General features: G+C 42.7%; 1 protein-coding gene across 1 annotated transcript; it reads left to right on the top strand.

Moving 5' to 3' along the window:
* The first annotated feature begins 801 nt into the window (after nt 1-801).
* amacr (alpha-methylacyl-CoA racemase) lies at nt 802-14,926 on the top strand. The gene is made up of 7 exons (XM_070989029.1): nt 802-815; nt 918-1,034; nt 2,598-2,854; nt 3,783-3,926; nt 7,127-7,287; nt 11,278-11,464; nt 12,425-14,926. The coding sequence occupies exons 3-7, from the start codon at nt 2,608-2,610 to the stop codon at nt 12,832-12,834; spliced, it is 1,149 nt and encodes a 382-aa protein (XP_070845130.1). The 5' UTR covers nt 802-815; nt 918-1,034; nt 2,598-2,607; the 3' UTR covers nt 12,835-14,926.
* The last annotated feature ends 801 nt before the right edge of the window (nt 14,927-15,727 follow it).

Here is a 15,727-nt window from a genome sequence, read left to right as displayed (position 1 = left end):
AACCAGTCCACAAATGTTCGTGAGTTACAGTATTCTTTACATCAAGCCTATTCGCATTTTAGTCATGGTGCATCAGAGAAAACATTTGATTAACAGGCTGTCCCTATAATTTCTAAAAATAAATAAATAAATAAATAAATAAATAAATAAATAAATAAATAAATAAATAAATAAATAAATAAAATAAAAAAAATAAAATAAAATAAAAATAAAAATAAAAAAGAAAGAAAGAAAGAAAGAAAGAAAGAAAGAAAGAGAGAAAGAAAGAAAGAAAAAACAACTTTGAAAGATAATGAATTTTATATATATATATATATATATAAAGCATTTGTGTTTGTACTGCACTTTATAAGAATAAAGGACAATAATAATAATAATAATAGTGAAATATATTTGTAAAATTTTGTATGAGCATTTTATATTTAGTATTGTATGTATAATAACTGGAATTCCTTGTTAAAAATATTCGATTTCTCCCAGCGACTAAAGCGAATGATTAAAATAAAACTTCATTTCCCATAAATCTTGCGAGCGTCGCGCTGAGGAAACCAGGAAACAGTTGGTAAACAGATTTAGCTTACATTAGTAACTGGCGTACACCGAAATCCGCCCGGCTAGGCGGAGTCAGCGGTCGTTATCAGAACGGGGTGCACTGCGGTGTCCACCGGCTGTCCTGCTCAATTAAAAAGCATCTGTAAACAAAACTCATTACCGCTGAAGAGGTGAGGATAAAAAAGGGCCTCGAGCGGCAACATCTGTTGTGGTACAGTGCCCGCATTTACTCAAACTGGGATTATATTTGTAAAACAGCAAAAGTAACAATCGGAAGCTGCTGCCTAATCAAAATTAGCCGTATCATATATGTTCCATCATGTATTACATTAATATTTATCTTTACGCCCGTGGTTGTTGTGTAGCATGTGATCCACCGCCGGACATCTTTCAATATCTCTAACGGCTAACTGCTCCACCAAGCTCGAGCGTGCGTACGAGAGTAGCAACAGCAGAGTCCTGTCCTCGACCTGGAAACACAGGTGAGCCAAACTGGTGAAGATACTTTTAAACATACCCTCGTACACTGATGTGTCCTAATAAATGCTGCAGCTGCTGTTTTGACGTCCATAACAGTACTTTACATGCAATGGTTTAGCTAGCTAGCTTGTTTTGTAGTCAGTCTGGGGTTGATCTATTCATGACTCGTTATTATAAATGTCAGACACTCTGACACTTTGTACGGTGCTTCACGTTCATGGTGTACCAGAACAGTTTGAACAAAATACCTGAAGTACTTGGTGCAAACTGATACTTTGCACAAACTTAGCTAGTACTTGTTGACATGAGTTTTACTTCAGACACTAAGCACGTTTACTTGGCGGATACTTTGGACTTTTAAACTGAGGCAAAGTACAAATTAGCTGTTTAAAGTCTAAAGTCTGAATACAATGTTGGAAGAAGTACGAAGTTATTTTACTTATGTAGAAGTAGTAATACCACAGTGTGCTGACCTTTCCAGAGAAAATGGAAAATGAAAATTAGACGTATGGTTTAGTGTCTACCCTTCAGAACAAAAGCCCAGAAGATTAAAGCGTAATATGAATTTTGCTGAAGGGCTGAAACTGCCAATTATTTTCATTTACGGCTGAAAGTCATGCAATTAAAAAAAAAACAAAAAAAATACATCGCAATTTCAATTAAGTCAGTTAATCTTTGCATATTTTCCTCAGTAAATTAAGTGCATGTCTAAAATTGTCAGAAAATGCTCATCATGGTGCATTTTATGCCTTGCTCCACATTCAATTTATAATAATGAGTGAAAAAAAAGAAGTAAATCCTCCATTTGAGAGGCTGGAATCAGAGAATATATGACTATTTCTCACCGTTTCTGCTGTTGCAAGATTATTCGTGTCAAATTCATGTCAATCGATCGATTGATTAATCAAAGAGTGTGTTACAGCTCTAATTTGCTGGCACACATAAAAAAGTGGGAGTTAAGTGCAGAATCCCCCAGAATGTGGCTTTTTGCATCACTGAAACACTGTACGATTACACTAATTAACACTAATTGATTACACCAGTTACAACAGGGTGGTGTGAATCCATAATCTGACTCATTATGTGGTGTGAGGCTACAGGGTCGTCAATATGAAAAAGACATATTAGCTGACAAACACACACAGGTGAGGTTTTACAGCACCGTGCAGGCCAAGCTTGTCAAAGGTGTTGATACGTTTTCAATGCTACGTGTTTAAAACAATTAGTTATACATTCGATTGTATTAAAGCAACACTCTTGATATGATTGTGTGATTTTTTTTTTCTTTTTCCAGCAAAAATACCAAAAATTAACTGGTTTCAGCCTCTGAAATGTGACCACCTTTCCGATTTTGAAGGAGTGAATGGCATTTTGCACTGTTGTTTGAGATTTTATCGACCTAACGCTTAAGAAAATACTTGGAAGATGAAGTGAAACTGACTGTTAACTGCAGCCATAACGTCAGTTTTGCTGTAGAGAACATATTATAATCATTAGTATCCTCTGCTGTTGTTGCTGCATTGAATTTTGTTATACTTAGAGCTGTTTGTGATATTCCTTTGCAGCTCTTCCGTCATGGCACTGGCAGGAGTGAGAGTCATTGAGCTGGCGGGTCTGGCTCCAGCACCGTTCTGTGGCATGATCCTGGCAGACTTTGGAGCCAAGGTGATCCGTGTGGACCGGACTAAGGCTGCCATGTCTTTGGACACACAAGGACGGGGGAAACAATCTGTGGCCATCAATCTGAAGACATCGGAGGGTGTCGCCCTGCTCAGGAAGCTCTGTGTCCAGTCGGACGTGGTCCTTGAGCCCTACCGTAAAGGTCAGGCCACCAGCGCGATGAGAGGCATCTCGATTAGTCCTGTATTCAAAATCCTGCTTAAGTAAAAGAAGTAAGATCAGCAATAAGTATTTCAGGTATTAAAAGTAAAAGCACTCGTTCTCCTGCGGGTTGCATTAGGAGTGTGTTGATAGTGACGCATCAGTGTTTAAGCAGCATTTTAGAGCTGTGGCTGCTGGAGGTAGATTAAAGTGCTTTGTATGCAGTTTGGCATTTTAGTCCAGTGTGTCCCAACGCAGGGTCGGGCCCTTTCCAAAGGGTCACAAGATAAATCAGGGGGGTCATGAGATGATTAATGGGGCAGCAAAGAATAAAAAACACAGTACATAGATTAGACTGAACTGCTCACAGATTTCTGAAATGTGACGAGTGGCCCCACTGAGACTCTGCCTCTTTGTGAGGCTTCACAAGCCAAAAATGTTCAGAGCCACCGGGTTTTAAAAGCAAAGCAATACATTTTTATAAAATCATCATATGTTTTACATGCAAAAATCTTAATTTGTAAAGTATACATACATATAGTATACATATAGTACTGGTACTACCTGTGTTTATCAAATACATGTAGTGGATTAAAGAGTACAGTTTTTCCATTGAAATGTAGTGGAGTAGAAGCATACAGTAGTTTAAAAGGAAATACCCAAGTAAAGTATTAGTACCTCAAATTTGTACGTACACACTTGAATACGGGTCAATACGGTTGTTGCATAATCGTTTTTTTTGTCAGATCTTACTGGATTAAGAGTAATTGCAGTTATTTTAACTGTATTTATATTAAAAAATAGAAGAGAAAGTCATGAACTGTCGTGATGTGATATTCAAAGACAGACACTGATAAAGATGCGATCACTGTTGTTGATGAATGTCATTATAGACGGTGTTATCAATTGACTTTCTTCTGCCCCCGCAGGTGTGATGGAGAAGCTGGGCCTCGGTCCACTGGACCTGTTAAAGGAAAACCCTCGTCTGATCTACGCTCGCTTGACGGGGTACGGACAGAGCGGATCTTACACCACAGCAGCCGGGCACGACATCAACTACCTCGCCATCTCCGGTAATAACACGCACGCGGCTGTGAATGTCTGTGGATGGAGTGTTCATTATTCGCCTGACCCTGCAGACTGATGGATTGCATCGAGATGACAAAGGAGGAAAATTCGCTCCTCTTTGTGCTGTTTTCTCGCTGTACTTATGTTTGTTTTGACCCAAGTCCATCTGTTGTTTCATGTCCTTGGAAATCTGTGAACTGAGCTTCAGCCTATAATAAGCTGAGAGCTGTCAGTGGACATGAAGTCAACTTTTTCTTTTCCATTATCTCTTTCTAACTCTGGTCTACCAAGCGAACGTTCCATAACATTTACTCTGACGTTGGAAAGCTGCCCATGAACCCTGACTGTAACAACTATTCAGGACAATGGAAGGTCCACAGCAAGTGGACCTCTGAGAAGAGTGAAAACGTCTTTTCTTTGGAGAAAAACCTTCAGTGCTGTTCATTGCTCCTCTTTCAATGACAAAGTACTCTCAGCCTGTACGTGAACTTCTGTAGGAGCTAACATAAGATAAGGTACAGGTATCCCAACCATATAGTTACTTGACATATGAGATAGGTACTTTATGAAAATATGTCTTGTTCAGTTTCAGTTCTATAAATTCAGTTCTGGACTCCAAAGCAAATTACATTGTAAGTCAGTGTAATTTGTACTTGGTGTAACGTGACACTAAAATAACAGAATTGTACTTTTATCAGAGTCTTCTGCTTTTTTCCGACTAATAACACTCACCAATGTTATGTTTCACCTTAACGGCCTCAAAAGCATGCTTTTTAAATGCCTGGCTCCTCATTATTCTGCACCATCTGTATTTTGCAACGCACAAAAAGTGTCTAGCTGTGGCTTAAAAAGAAATAAAAGTAATGAGGCGGCGGATGCAAAAGCGCAGCCTCATGAAGACTCAAGGCCAAATGCCGTATGTTGGGGTGGCGCTCAGCCTCGCTGTCAGACCCAGAATGTAAAGTCTTACAACGTTAAGAGAAAAAGCTAAGACACAAATAACAAACTTTAAGCACCCTCAGGAAGCACGGGTGACAACACAGCACCAATGTAAACGAGGTCTGATACAAACCCGGTAGATACCTGCGGTCACCCCAAAGCTACGCACTCCCAACCCTCACATTTACTTTCTGATTCAAGCCTTCACCTCATCTTGTAATACAGCCCTCATAAACTGCATAAATGCAGGTTTTCAAGAGATCTGTGCTGCTTCGTTTTGAGCTTTATGTCCTTGTAAATGTGCCTGTACACTTATCCCACTATAAACCCACCCAATGGTGTTTTTCCAGTAATTTCACTCCGACTTAATGAGTCGGTTTAATGAGTGAATAGTTGCTGTAATGAAACTGCTGGTATTTTAATTTGGTCAGATGTTTGTTAGTTAGTCTGTATTTTGCGAAGAAGATGGAAGAAACTGACTTAAATGCAAGTTCATGGCAAAAAAAATACCTCAGCTCCATCCCCAGAAAAGCAACAGCTCCATCTAACGTCGCCTAGCTTGACACAAGAGCACCCACTGAGGCGCGAGGCACGTTTTAGGGGTGTGCTGTGTGCTTTATAGAAATCAGACTCAGAAATCAGAAAAAGCTTTATTGCCAAGTACGATTTTACACAAAAAAGGAATTTGCTTCGGTGAGGTTGGTGCATGACACGTCTACTAAAAAGAAGCTGTTATCATTTTTCCAGAAGCACAGTCTGTTTTTTCAGAAAGAAGTCCAAGCAGAGCGTTAATAATGCATAGATTTATGGCAATGTCAGTGTGACGAGTAGAGGCAGAGGTGGAGTGTGAAGAGTGTCAGGCTGACAGCAGACGGGAAAAAACTGTTCTTGTGGCGTGAGGTTTTGGTCCTATGGACCGCAGCCTCCTGCCAGAGGGGAGTGTCTCGAAGAGTTTGTGTCCGGGGTGGGAGGGATCAGCCACAATCTTTCCTGCACGCCTCAGGGTCCTGGAGGTGGACAGGTCCTGGAGAGATGGGAGATTGCAGTCGATCACCTTCTCTGCAGACCGAATGACGCGCTGCAGTCTGCCCTTGTCCTTGGTGGTGGCAGCAGCGCACCAGATGGTGATGGAGGAGGTGAGGATGGACTCAATGATGGCTGTGTAGAAGTGCACCATCACTGTCTTTGGCAGATTGAATTTCTTCAGCTGCCGTAGGAAGTGCATCCTCTGCTGTGCTTTCTTGATGAGGGAACTGATGTTGACTCCACAGTGTTAATAGTGGAGTCACAGAGGGTGATGGGGGCAGGTGAGGCTGAGTTCTTCCCGTAGTCTACAACCATCTCCACTGTCTTTAGAGCGTTGAGCTCTAGGTTGTTCTGGTTGCACCAGGTCACCAGATGGTCAACCTCCCACCTGTAGACAGACTTGTCGCCATCCGAGATGAGTCCGATGAGGGTGGTGTCATCCACAAACTTCAGGAACTTGACGGACTGGTGACTGGAGGTGCAGCTGTTCGTGTACAGGGAGAAGAACAAAGGAGAAAGAACGCAGCCCTGGGGGGATCTGGCGCTGATGGTCTTTGCGTCGGAGACGCGTTTCCCCAGCTTGACGCACTGTTTCCTGTCAAACAGGAAGTCTGTAATCCACCTGCAGGTGGAGTCAGGCACGCTCAGCTGGGAGAGCTTCTCCTGAAGCAGAGTTGGGAGGATGGTGTTAAAAGCAGAGCTGAAATCCACAAACAGGATCCTAGCGTAGGTTCCTGCAGAGTCCAGGTGCTGGAGGATGAAGTGGAGGGCCAAGTTGACTGCGTCGTCTACAGACCTGTTGGCTCTGTGGAGCACATACAGACCAAAGGGGCCAAATGAGAACATTTTGGAGACTCCTGCCACAGTTAGTTGGCGCCCCCCAAAAACAGAGGAAAAGAAAAAGTGGAACTTTTGAGAAAGTGGCTGTAGCTAGCGTGTGTCCAAGGCTCTTTGTAATATCTGTGTGGGAACAATAGCAAAGCAGACAAAGTAGCCTTGTGTGAAAGTTAAATGCTGGCTCAGTACAGAAAACGATTATTCCATCAGGCCGGTTATCACGTGCTAACAGAGCTGTACATTGTATGTTCCTTTTTGCAGAGGCTGTTAACTTTTCCTTTTGATGTTTTCTTCACTCCCTTCCAAACTAATTAACTGTCTTTCACGTTCAGGGCTGGGGACTGTATTGTTACTGCATTGCTCTCCACTCATGAAGCTGTCGTCCTTATGTTCTGTGCCACAGGCCTTTTGTCCCGGCTGGGTCGCAGTGGAGAGAAGCCCTACGCTCCGCTGAACCTGGTGGCAGACTTTGCAGGCGGCGGTCTCACCTGCGCTCTGGGGATAGTCCTCGCGCTGCTGGAGAGGATGAAGTCTGGGAAAGGACAGATCATCGATGCTAGCATGGTGAGCGCATTGCCGCCACACGCAGACGTTCGCTCACTTTCATCGATATGCACAAGTACGCTGATATAAGTGCAGACCTGCCAACCTGTACGCATTTTGCGTAGCAAGTACGAAATTTGACATCTAAATATGCTGGTACGACTCGCCCAAAAAAGCTGTGGATGTGTGAATTCTGTGGCAAATGTGCATGTGCGGTACTCATGTCTGACAACAGGGTGCAGCAGCGTGGTGAAGCAGTTTCAGCCAATCATTGTAGAAAAAGCGGAGAATAACGAGTCTGCCGAACCTATAGCGTAACATCCCCTTCCCCCTCCTCTCTGCCTCCTCCTGCCCTCTCCGTCCTCCGTTCCCCACTCGCTGCAGTTGACGCTTAAAAAGGTAAACTGTGTGTGTGTGTGTGTGTGTGTGTGTAAAAAAAAAAAAAAAAGATTTGCGAGGTTTTTTCTTCTTAGCAAATCTATTGATCATGTTCCCCTAATGACCCCAATGCATCGTCAATACATAGCATCAATACGTAGCATTTTTTGGTCTTCTCTTGATAGGTTTGGATATTTATGTTAAGAAATTGTTAAAGAATGCAATAACAGAGTGCAAAAGGTCTATATTTTTTAAATTAAAGGTATTGTAATCAAAAATATAGGTTTTATTGTTTTTTTATAACCGTTTTCCTGCCAGTGAAAGTGTGGGGAAATTACTGCGTGCAAAGCAATGGAGTTGCAAAAGTCTGCAAAAAAACACAAGTGGTACTCAGAATATTTTGACAAGGTTGGCAGGTCTGTAAGTGTCAACAAAAACTCAAGCGAATCACACTGGAGACGCTTTGTACAAACTGCAGCCAGACATTCACACTGACAGCAGCCTGCTAGCAAATACATGCAAATATGTATACAAGAGGCTGCGTCAGTGTGGGCGTCCTGCTGCAGGTGCTGCTGAGAAGACACAAACCAGGACATCCAGGCTGAAGACTCAGAGACAAGATTTTACAAGGAAAGTTATCATAGCAGAGCTAATTTCCTCTCTGGATCAACACTTTCCACATGTTTCTTTCCCATGTTGCAGCTTCCCATCGTCCAGGTGGCAGTGTTACAGACATGCTGAACTCACACGACGCAGTTTTCCAGATGACGGTGCACCACACTGTGGCAAACTTTTGAGTCAGGGTCGACTTTTGTTGGTGGTAAATGATAAATTGGGCAGCCCTTCGCAAAGTTATTTGAAAAGTGCATCAAAGTGTCTGAATCCCGCTGTGCCTGACATCCACTGCCAGCCGAACCGCTCTAATGAACTCCTTAAGGAGGAGAAGCTGGAAAAAGTCTGAATTTAAAACATAAAACTGATGCACGTAATGAATCCAGCAAGTGTTCATCGAGCTAAAGGTGCAGGACAGACGGATACTTCAGTGACTTCCTGTCCTGATTTTATGTTGTTGTTTTTTTTTTGTTTATCGAGGTTACAGCTGCTTTGACGTGTACCCAGGGAGGGTTAGGGGCTGACGCACTTAAATTCACACCTGTGGACAATTTAGTAAGATTTGCAGCTGTGTTTAAAATTGATAATATTGATTTTTTTTATTTTAGAGTGTAAGAAATGTGAAAACGACTCGCTGGTATTGATGAACCGACAGAGGATTATCAGCTGAATTTGCAGCTTCCCGCAGCTTAATGGAGCTTTATATTACAGCTCATTATGTTGCTGTTTTTGTCTGTTTTGGTTCACTCTCACTCGCTCTCCCCGTGTCGTTTTTCAGCCGCAGCAGGCAGCTGCTAAAATCCCGCCGTACGTTCCCTGCTCAGCACCAAACTGCAGACAGAAACAATTAGCAGCTAGCTGAGGAATGTAGTGGAGCATTTAGCAGCGGAAGACGTCATTTGGCGCCCAGTTTACTTGAATTTTAATTATAAGGACTCATATTCTGAAATTGAAATTGGTTGCATCATTCGTAGATGAAACCTGGAAAAGTCATTTTCAGAGCTTCTGGGTGATCGAACTGAGGTGGATGAGATAAAGCCTATTTCCCTCAGGAGTTGGTGGAGCCTAAAAACAGAGCTAAAAGAGAGTGACTCCAAATGAATGATAATGCTGCTCTGTGACTGCAGAGATGATGTGGCGTTCACATGTTTCTGCTTCCTCTAAGTGGCCCTAAAATCGGTTATTGCAGGTTTAAATGTTTTCATTTTCTGCAGTAAACACACTGACAGCAGAGTCCATGTCCAGCACTGCATTCTCCTGCTGTGTGTCGACTTTATCCCACAAAGAGTTCAAACTGGAGACAGTGAACACGGAGGGTGGAGTGGATTAAAGTGGCAGCAGCAGCCGTTATTGCATGTTCATGGCAAAAAGCATGGATTTAACTTTCACACAGAGAAGACGAGTAAGGAGAGGGAAAGCCTGTCTCTCTCTGTGTCTTTCTCTGTGTCTCTGTCTCTCTCCGTGTCTCTCCCTCTGTCTCTGTCTCTCTCCGTGTCTCTCCCTCTGTGTCTCTGTCTCTCTCTGTGTCTTTCTCTGTGTCTCTGTCTCTCTCTGTGTCTCTGTCTCTGTCTCTCTGTCTCTCTCTCTGTGTCTCTGTCTCTCTCTGTGTCTCTCTCTGTGTCTCTGTCTCTCTCTGTGTCTCTGTCTCTGTCTCTCTCGTCCTATTGATTCTTTCCTTTTTGTTCAGTTTCAAATGCTTTCACGCCTGCTGTACCTGCACCGATCGATCTGAGCCACGCTCTATTTCTTTTAACAAAGAGGTGTCGTTAGTCACCAAAGGAGATAAAAATGCAAGGAGTGTTAGAGAGTAATGGCTCAGTTTTTTCCAGCGCCCGCATGGCATCATCCTTGTGTGTCTTCCTAACAGTCGAATTCAAAGCTCATGATCAAAAGAAGAAAACACGCTCAGGGAATCGGCCCAGCTTTCCCACAGACTCCATATGCATGATCCTTGGATTTGGCATAAAACAAATGAAAGTATTGAAGCTCTGACCAGCGACGGACCTTCTTCTCTACTGTGATTTGTCCCCGATGACTCACAGAGCAGCAATTTTGTAGAAAACAGTCGAACCATTTAACCGAAGTCCAGTGTGAAGACAGAGCATCGTGTTGCTATTTCAAATATTTAAACCCCCTTTGTCGAACAGACTGTTCAGACTTTAAAGAGGCAGCACAGTTCATTAGAGGTGACGGAGACCGATTACATCCCACCAGAGGAATTAATTTGCCTGCATCCTAATTTTTTTTTTTTTATGCATTCAGCAGCAGTAAAAGCTCGTGAACATATGGAGACATTTTGAGTCGAGGCAGCTGGTGGTTCATACAGAACACATCAGCAGAACACCCTCTGTGCAGCGTTAGTTCTCAGTAAATATGTTAGAAAATATTTAGATATTTCTGCACTCTATGAACTCTATTTTTAACTTTATTATTTTTATTATTCTGTGGTTTTCCGTCTTAAATTATGCATATCTTTATTTTCATCCTAATTCTATTTTATTAAGTGGGTTTTATTCTCCATCTTATTTTACATTCATTTCCTATCCCTGTTGTCTTTTTTATATGAAGCACTTGCTGCACATGATTTCTTAGCTGCACTTCTTGTATGAAAGGTGCTATACAAGTAACTTTTATTATTATTAATATTATTTTAATCTTATGTATATTGCAAGAGCGGCATTCGATCTGCACTGCGTGTGTCCGTCTCGTTTGGTTTGGCTGCACTGATACAAAGAAATGTGTTGCAGATATCTGCTCAAGCTTCTGCAGTGCTATGAAAAGCTGCGTCCTTGGATTAGCGTACATGTGAGCGTACACAGGAAGCAGCGTGCATAAACCGAATCAATGAATAAATACATACAGAAGACAGAAGAAGGTGTGCTCTTCAGCAAACTGGTACTTTGTTTAATTTAGCTGTAGTTTGCACATGCCGGGAGCAATTCCACATCAAATCTGATAAGCATATTGACTCCTCTGACTTTACATCGTGCCTTTCTCCTCCTCTCTCTCACCCCCCCTCAGGTAGAAGGAGCAGCATACGTAGGCTCATTTGTATGGAAGTCTCGTAGCATTGGTATGTGGGAACGTTCAAGAGGACAAAACCTGTTGGACAGCGGAGCGCCCTTCTACGACACCTACCAGACGTCAGACGGAAAGTACATGGCTGTGGGTGCCTTAGAGCCGCAGTTCTACACACAGCTGCTGAAGGGTTGGTAGCACGCAAACAGACTGGAGCATTAAGATATGTTATGGCTGTTTTCTCTTTGACTGTATTCATTTATTGTATCACTAAAAATTCCATTACCAGAAAGAGAGGGGAACCAGTTCCTTTATATATTACAGAAATTAATCAGAAATGCTGCAGTTTGCTTCAGTGGGCTCTTTTTTTTTCCTAAAATGAAGTGATACGAGCAATGCAATACAAAACAGCCGTGTATATATTCACTGTTTATTCACTGTACATTCATGTGTAGGTTGGCTTCAGATACAGATGTGCAGCAGCTGTGGTCAGCCCTGTTCATCTGCTCAGTGCATGGCCCAATTAGTGGTTTATGTATAGTTATTTATTTAATACAACACCTTGCAAAACTGTAAAATTACAGTTTGTTGACTGCTTTCTGTTTTTATTTGTGTTTTGCACCCAGTCCAGACTTTTTTGGAATTGGGGTTGTAATTTTATTTTTGAGGATGTGTCAGAATGTAGCAAATTTCCATCTAATGTGCAGCGTTTTTTTAGGTGTTTTCTGACTGAAATGTAGCCGTTTTTACAGTCGTGTGTAAATGTGCAGACTGAGTTTTGGTGGAGTTTCAGTGAGAAATCAGTTCGTAAAATTTGAAAGATGAACGTCAAAGCAATCAGTCGGCAGATTAATCCACACTGACATCATGCTGACTGTGAGAAGTGATCACAGTGCAGAGAAATGCATGCAAGCAACGTATTATTAAAACATAATAACAACAATGTGAAACAAGAGAAGCTCTCTTTGAATTCGCTGTAACGGCTTCAGGAGAAGAACCGTGATGATGAAAATGAACAAAGTGTTTCTCAAGTGAAACAAAGTGGCCGCTGCTCTGAGACGTTCAACATTTCTCTGTTTTACATCACTTTGCTGTTGACGCAGGTTTCTCCGCTGCGTTACGTAAGTCTTTTTCTTGTGTTTGTTTCCAGGCTTAGAGTTGGACGCTGCAGAGTTGCCTCCTCAGATGAGCTTCAGTGATTGGCCGCAGCTGAGACAGATCTTCACAGAGCGTTTTGCTTCTAAAACCCAGGCGGACTGGTCAGTGATCTTTGATGGGACTGATGCCTGCGTTACCCCCGTGCTGTCTTTCGAGGAGGTGAGCTCACACCCGCATAACCAGGAAAGGGGTTCTTTCATCAAGGACTCCAAAGGGGATGAAAGCCCCCGGCCGGCCCCGCTTCTCTCTCGGACTCCTGCGGAGCCTCGCCTCGCTGCAGACCCCGTAATTGGAGAACACACGGTCGAGGTCCTAGAGGAGTACGGGTTCACGTCAGCAGAGATCGAACAGATGCGAGCAGCGGGGGTCGTAGAGTGTAACGCTGCCAAAGCAAAGTTATAGAGGACCACGAGGCAAAAGTGCTAAGAATTGGGTGAAAAAGCATGGGAGATGAGCTGGAACCGACCGTGTCGTAGTTTTCACAAGCCAAGTGTAGCAGCCGATACACTGTAGTTCAGAGCTGTCCTGCCCGTTTTTGGGATTAACAAACATATATACGTTTGCAGCTCATTTAAATGTGGTAACAGATCGTTTGTGGCTGAACTTTAATATAACAACCTTGTTACCTTCTGTATGGTCACTCATTTTAATGTCAGTATAAACAATCTCACAGGACGGCTGTTTTCATTCCAAAATAATGATTTCTATTTGCTTTGTCTGCAAACAGAAACAGGAAGTTTAATGAGAAGTGAATCATAAACCATTTATCTGCGTCACCCATCTGTTTTTCTTTCTGTCTCACTAATTATAAGCACAAAAGTGGCTTTGCTGCATACCTTAAGAAAAGGTAACGATTGGAAAGCATCATTTTATATTCATTTTAAGTAAATTGTCAATAAATACAAATACCTTCACAAATGGATTTGATGCCTCAGAGAGATGAGCTGCTCTGGCAAAAACAGGCCTGATGAATAAAGATGGCAGAGCAGAGACGTGAGCTGTAGGGAGTGCAGCGGGCATCACCATGCCGGCCCGACTACCAGCGAATCATCACACCAGGCAGCCAACGTTGGCGGCTGCTTTGGTTTTGTGACACGTGTTGAACATGCAAAATTTGCAGATGGTCACACATACTGAAACACAAGGAGTTAAAGGGAGTTAGAAATACAGAATCACAGCCACAGTCACACACACAGCCTGGACACAAAAAACTAAAAGGTGATTTTATGTATTGAACCTTGTCGCTCTTATTCATGATAAGCAGTGATGGAAGTGATAGAATAATCAGAAAATAACTCAAATCTAAGATACAAAAGTAATATGATGATGATGATTGAACTCCATTCATTTATATCATGTGCAGTTTGCATGTATTTGGAAGATTCCTCTGGTGTTTGCAAACCTAAAACACCTCAAGAATACCTTTTGTTAAGTTTGAGAGCAACGCTGTGATTATTGACGTTCTTCAATACCAGATTCAGGAGATACTTTACATGTAAGTTAAAACCTTAGTTGCATGTAAAATAATCACAATAATATATAAGAATGCATGAAATCTGCGATTAACACTGTGTGTAGCAGTAAATGAGGTGACTAGAACACAGGCAGCAGCATGACTTGGACTGACTTCCAGCTGAATAATATGGATAATATGGATTTTAGTTAATAGGATACAGTGCAGATTAGAGGTTCATTGCATTGTGCGTATTGTCATGAGCCAGTGTGTTTTACGCTGCAGAACGTCAGCATCAGGAAGTGCACGGCTGCCTCATCGGGAAACTCAAACGAGGCTCTGAAATGAATTAAGTATTGTCTGTATTGTCAGCATTTGGGATAAGAAATAGATATGAATGAAAGAGGGCACATGTTGCTTACGTTTCAGTGTTGACACGGCAGAGCTGAAATGTCAGATCACTCACATCACTGAAAAAAGGAAACTTTTCCTACTCGCCCCTGCTGGTCTCTAACCTTGCAGACAGCTTTGGTTTTCTCAGGTTTTGGGTTATCTGCCTCTGGCATTTGTGGTGCTCGAATCATTGAAAATGGCAAGTGAGAAAGCAGCGACGTGACTTTTCAAGCACGAAGCAGCTACTCTGGACACTTCCCAGTGGAACCTGCATGGATGGATTGATCCACAAGGGGGCCCCGGGGGGCAGAAAACAGCTGCTGATAACCCCAGCATCTCTCCTCTGTGTGACGTGCACAGCTTGTCAGTGCTGGAGCTCAGTCTGCTAACTGCTGTAAACACAGATTAACAGGAAAATGCACCATTATCTCACAGATGCAGAAATAACTGAAGGTTTCTTGTGGAGTTCTAAACTTGTGAACGTCCTTCCAAATGAAACATTTGTAGAGCCGATTTTCCACCCTGAAATAAAAGATTTTCTTTGAGATAAAATCAGTTCATCAGCCAAATATTTGCTGCTTTCAGCTTCTCAAATATGCTGCTTGTGTTTGTCATGCGTAATGAAATGTCTTTGCTTTCGTGTTGATCAAGAAAAAAAAAAAGAAACTAGAACTAGCAGGATTTTAGCTTGGTTTGGCTTGGCTTACCGTGAAGGGTGGAATCGGGGGGAAATAGCTTGCCTTAGCCTTAGCCTTAGCTCATCTGTGCCAAGATGTAGCAGCAGCAGCTCTAAACAGCAAATCCTTGTCTAGCTGTGTCCACTGCTTCCACTCTTCCTGCTATGCTAAGCTAAGCTAGGCTAAACCAACCGGCTCATCGCTCCAATCATGCATTTACCAAACAGACACAAGAATGTCCATCCATCCATCCATCCATCCTTTTTCTATGCTTCCTATCCCTTTCGGGGTTGCAGGGGGGCTGGAGCCTATCCCAGCTTCAACGCGCGAGAGGCGGGGTACACCCTGAACCGGTCGCCAGCCGATTGCAGGGCGTCAAATTGTTCCTTTAGAGTTATCCAGTGTACGTCAGCTGGATCTGTCTGACGCCTCGTGTTTTCTGCATCTTCACATACTGACTTAAATAGATTTTGTTCATGCACTTGTCACCTAGCCACCTGCAGATGCCACAGCGTTCAGATGTGTGCCGTGTCACTGCTTCTGGAAGAAGGTTACATAATAGGTCATACCCCTCTGCAGCAGACCCTTTCCTCTGTAAAAGCACCACAGTTGGCAGCTTTGTTCACCCAGCCGTGATTGACTGGTTCATGAATGTACTATTGCAGACGTTTGTAGTGTAAAACCTTAAGGCATGTATGGACAGTATGTGAGGAATGTGTGTGGTGTGACTCCAAACATCTGACTCTCACCGTGTCAGGCCAAACACAGTGCA

This window comes from Chaetodon trifascialis, chromosome 20, assembly GCF_039877785.1.
Source record: "Chaetodon trifascialis isolate fChaTrf1 chromosome 20, fChaTrf1.hap1, whole genome shotgun sequence".
Lineage (NCBI taxonomy): Eukaryota > Metazoa > Chordata > Actinopteri > Chaetodontiformes > Chaetodontidae > Chaetodon > Chaetodon trifascialis.
Note: the sequence above shows the minus strand (reverse complement) of the source record. Positions and strands in the feature narration are given on the sequence as shown.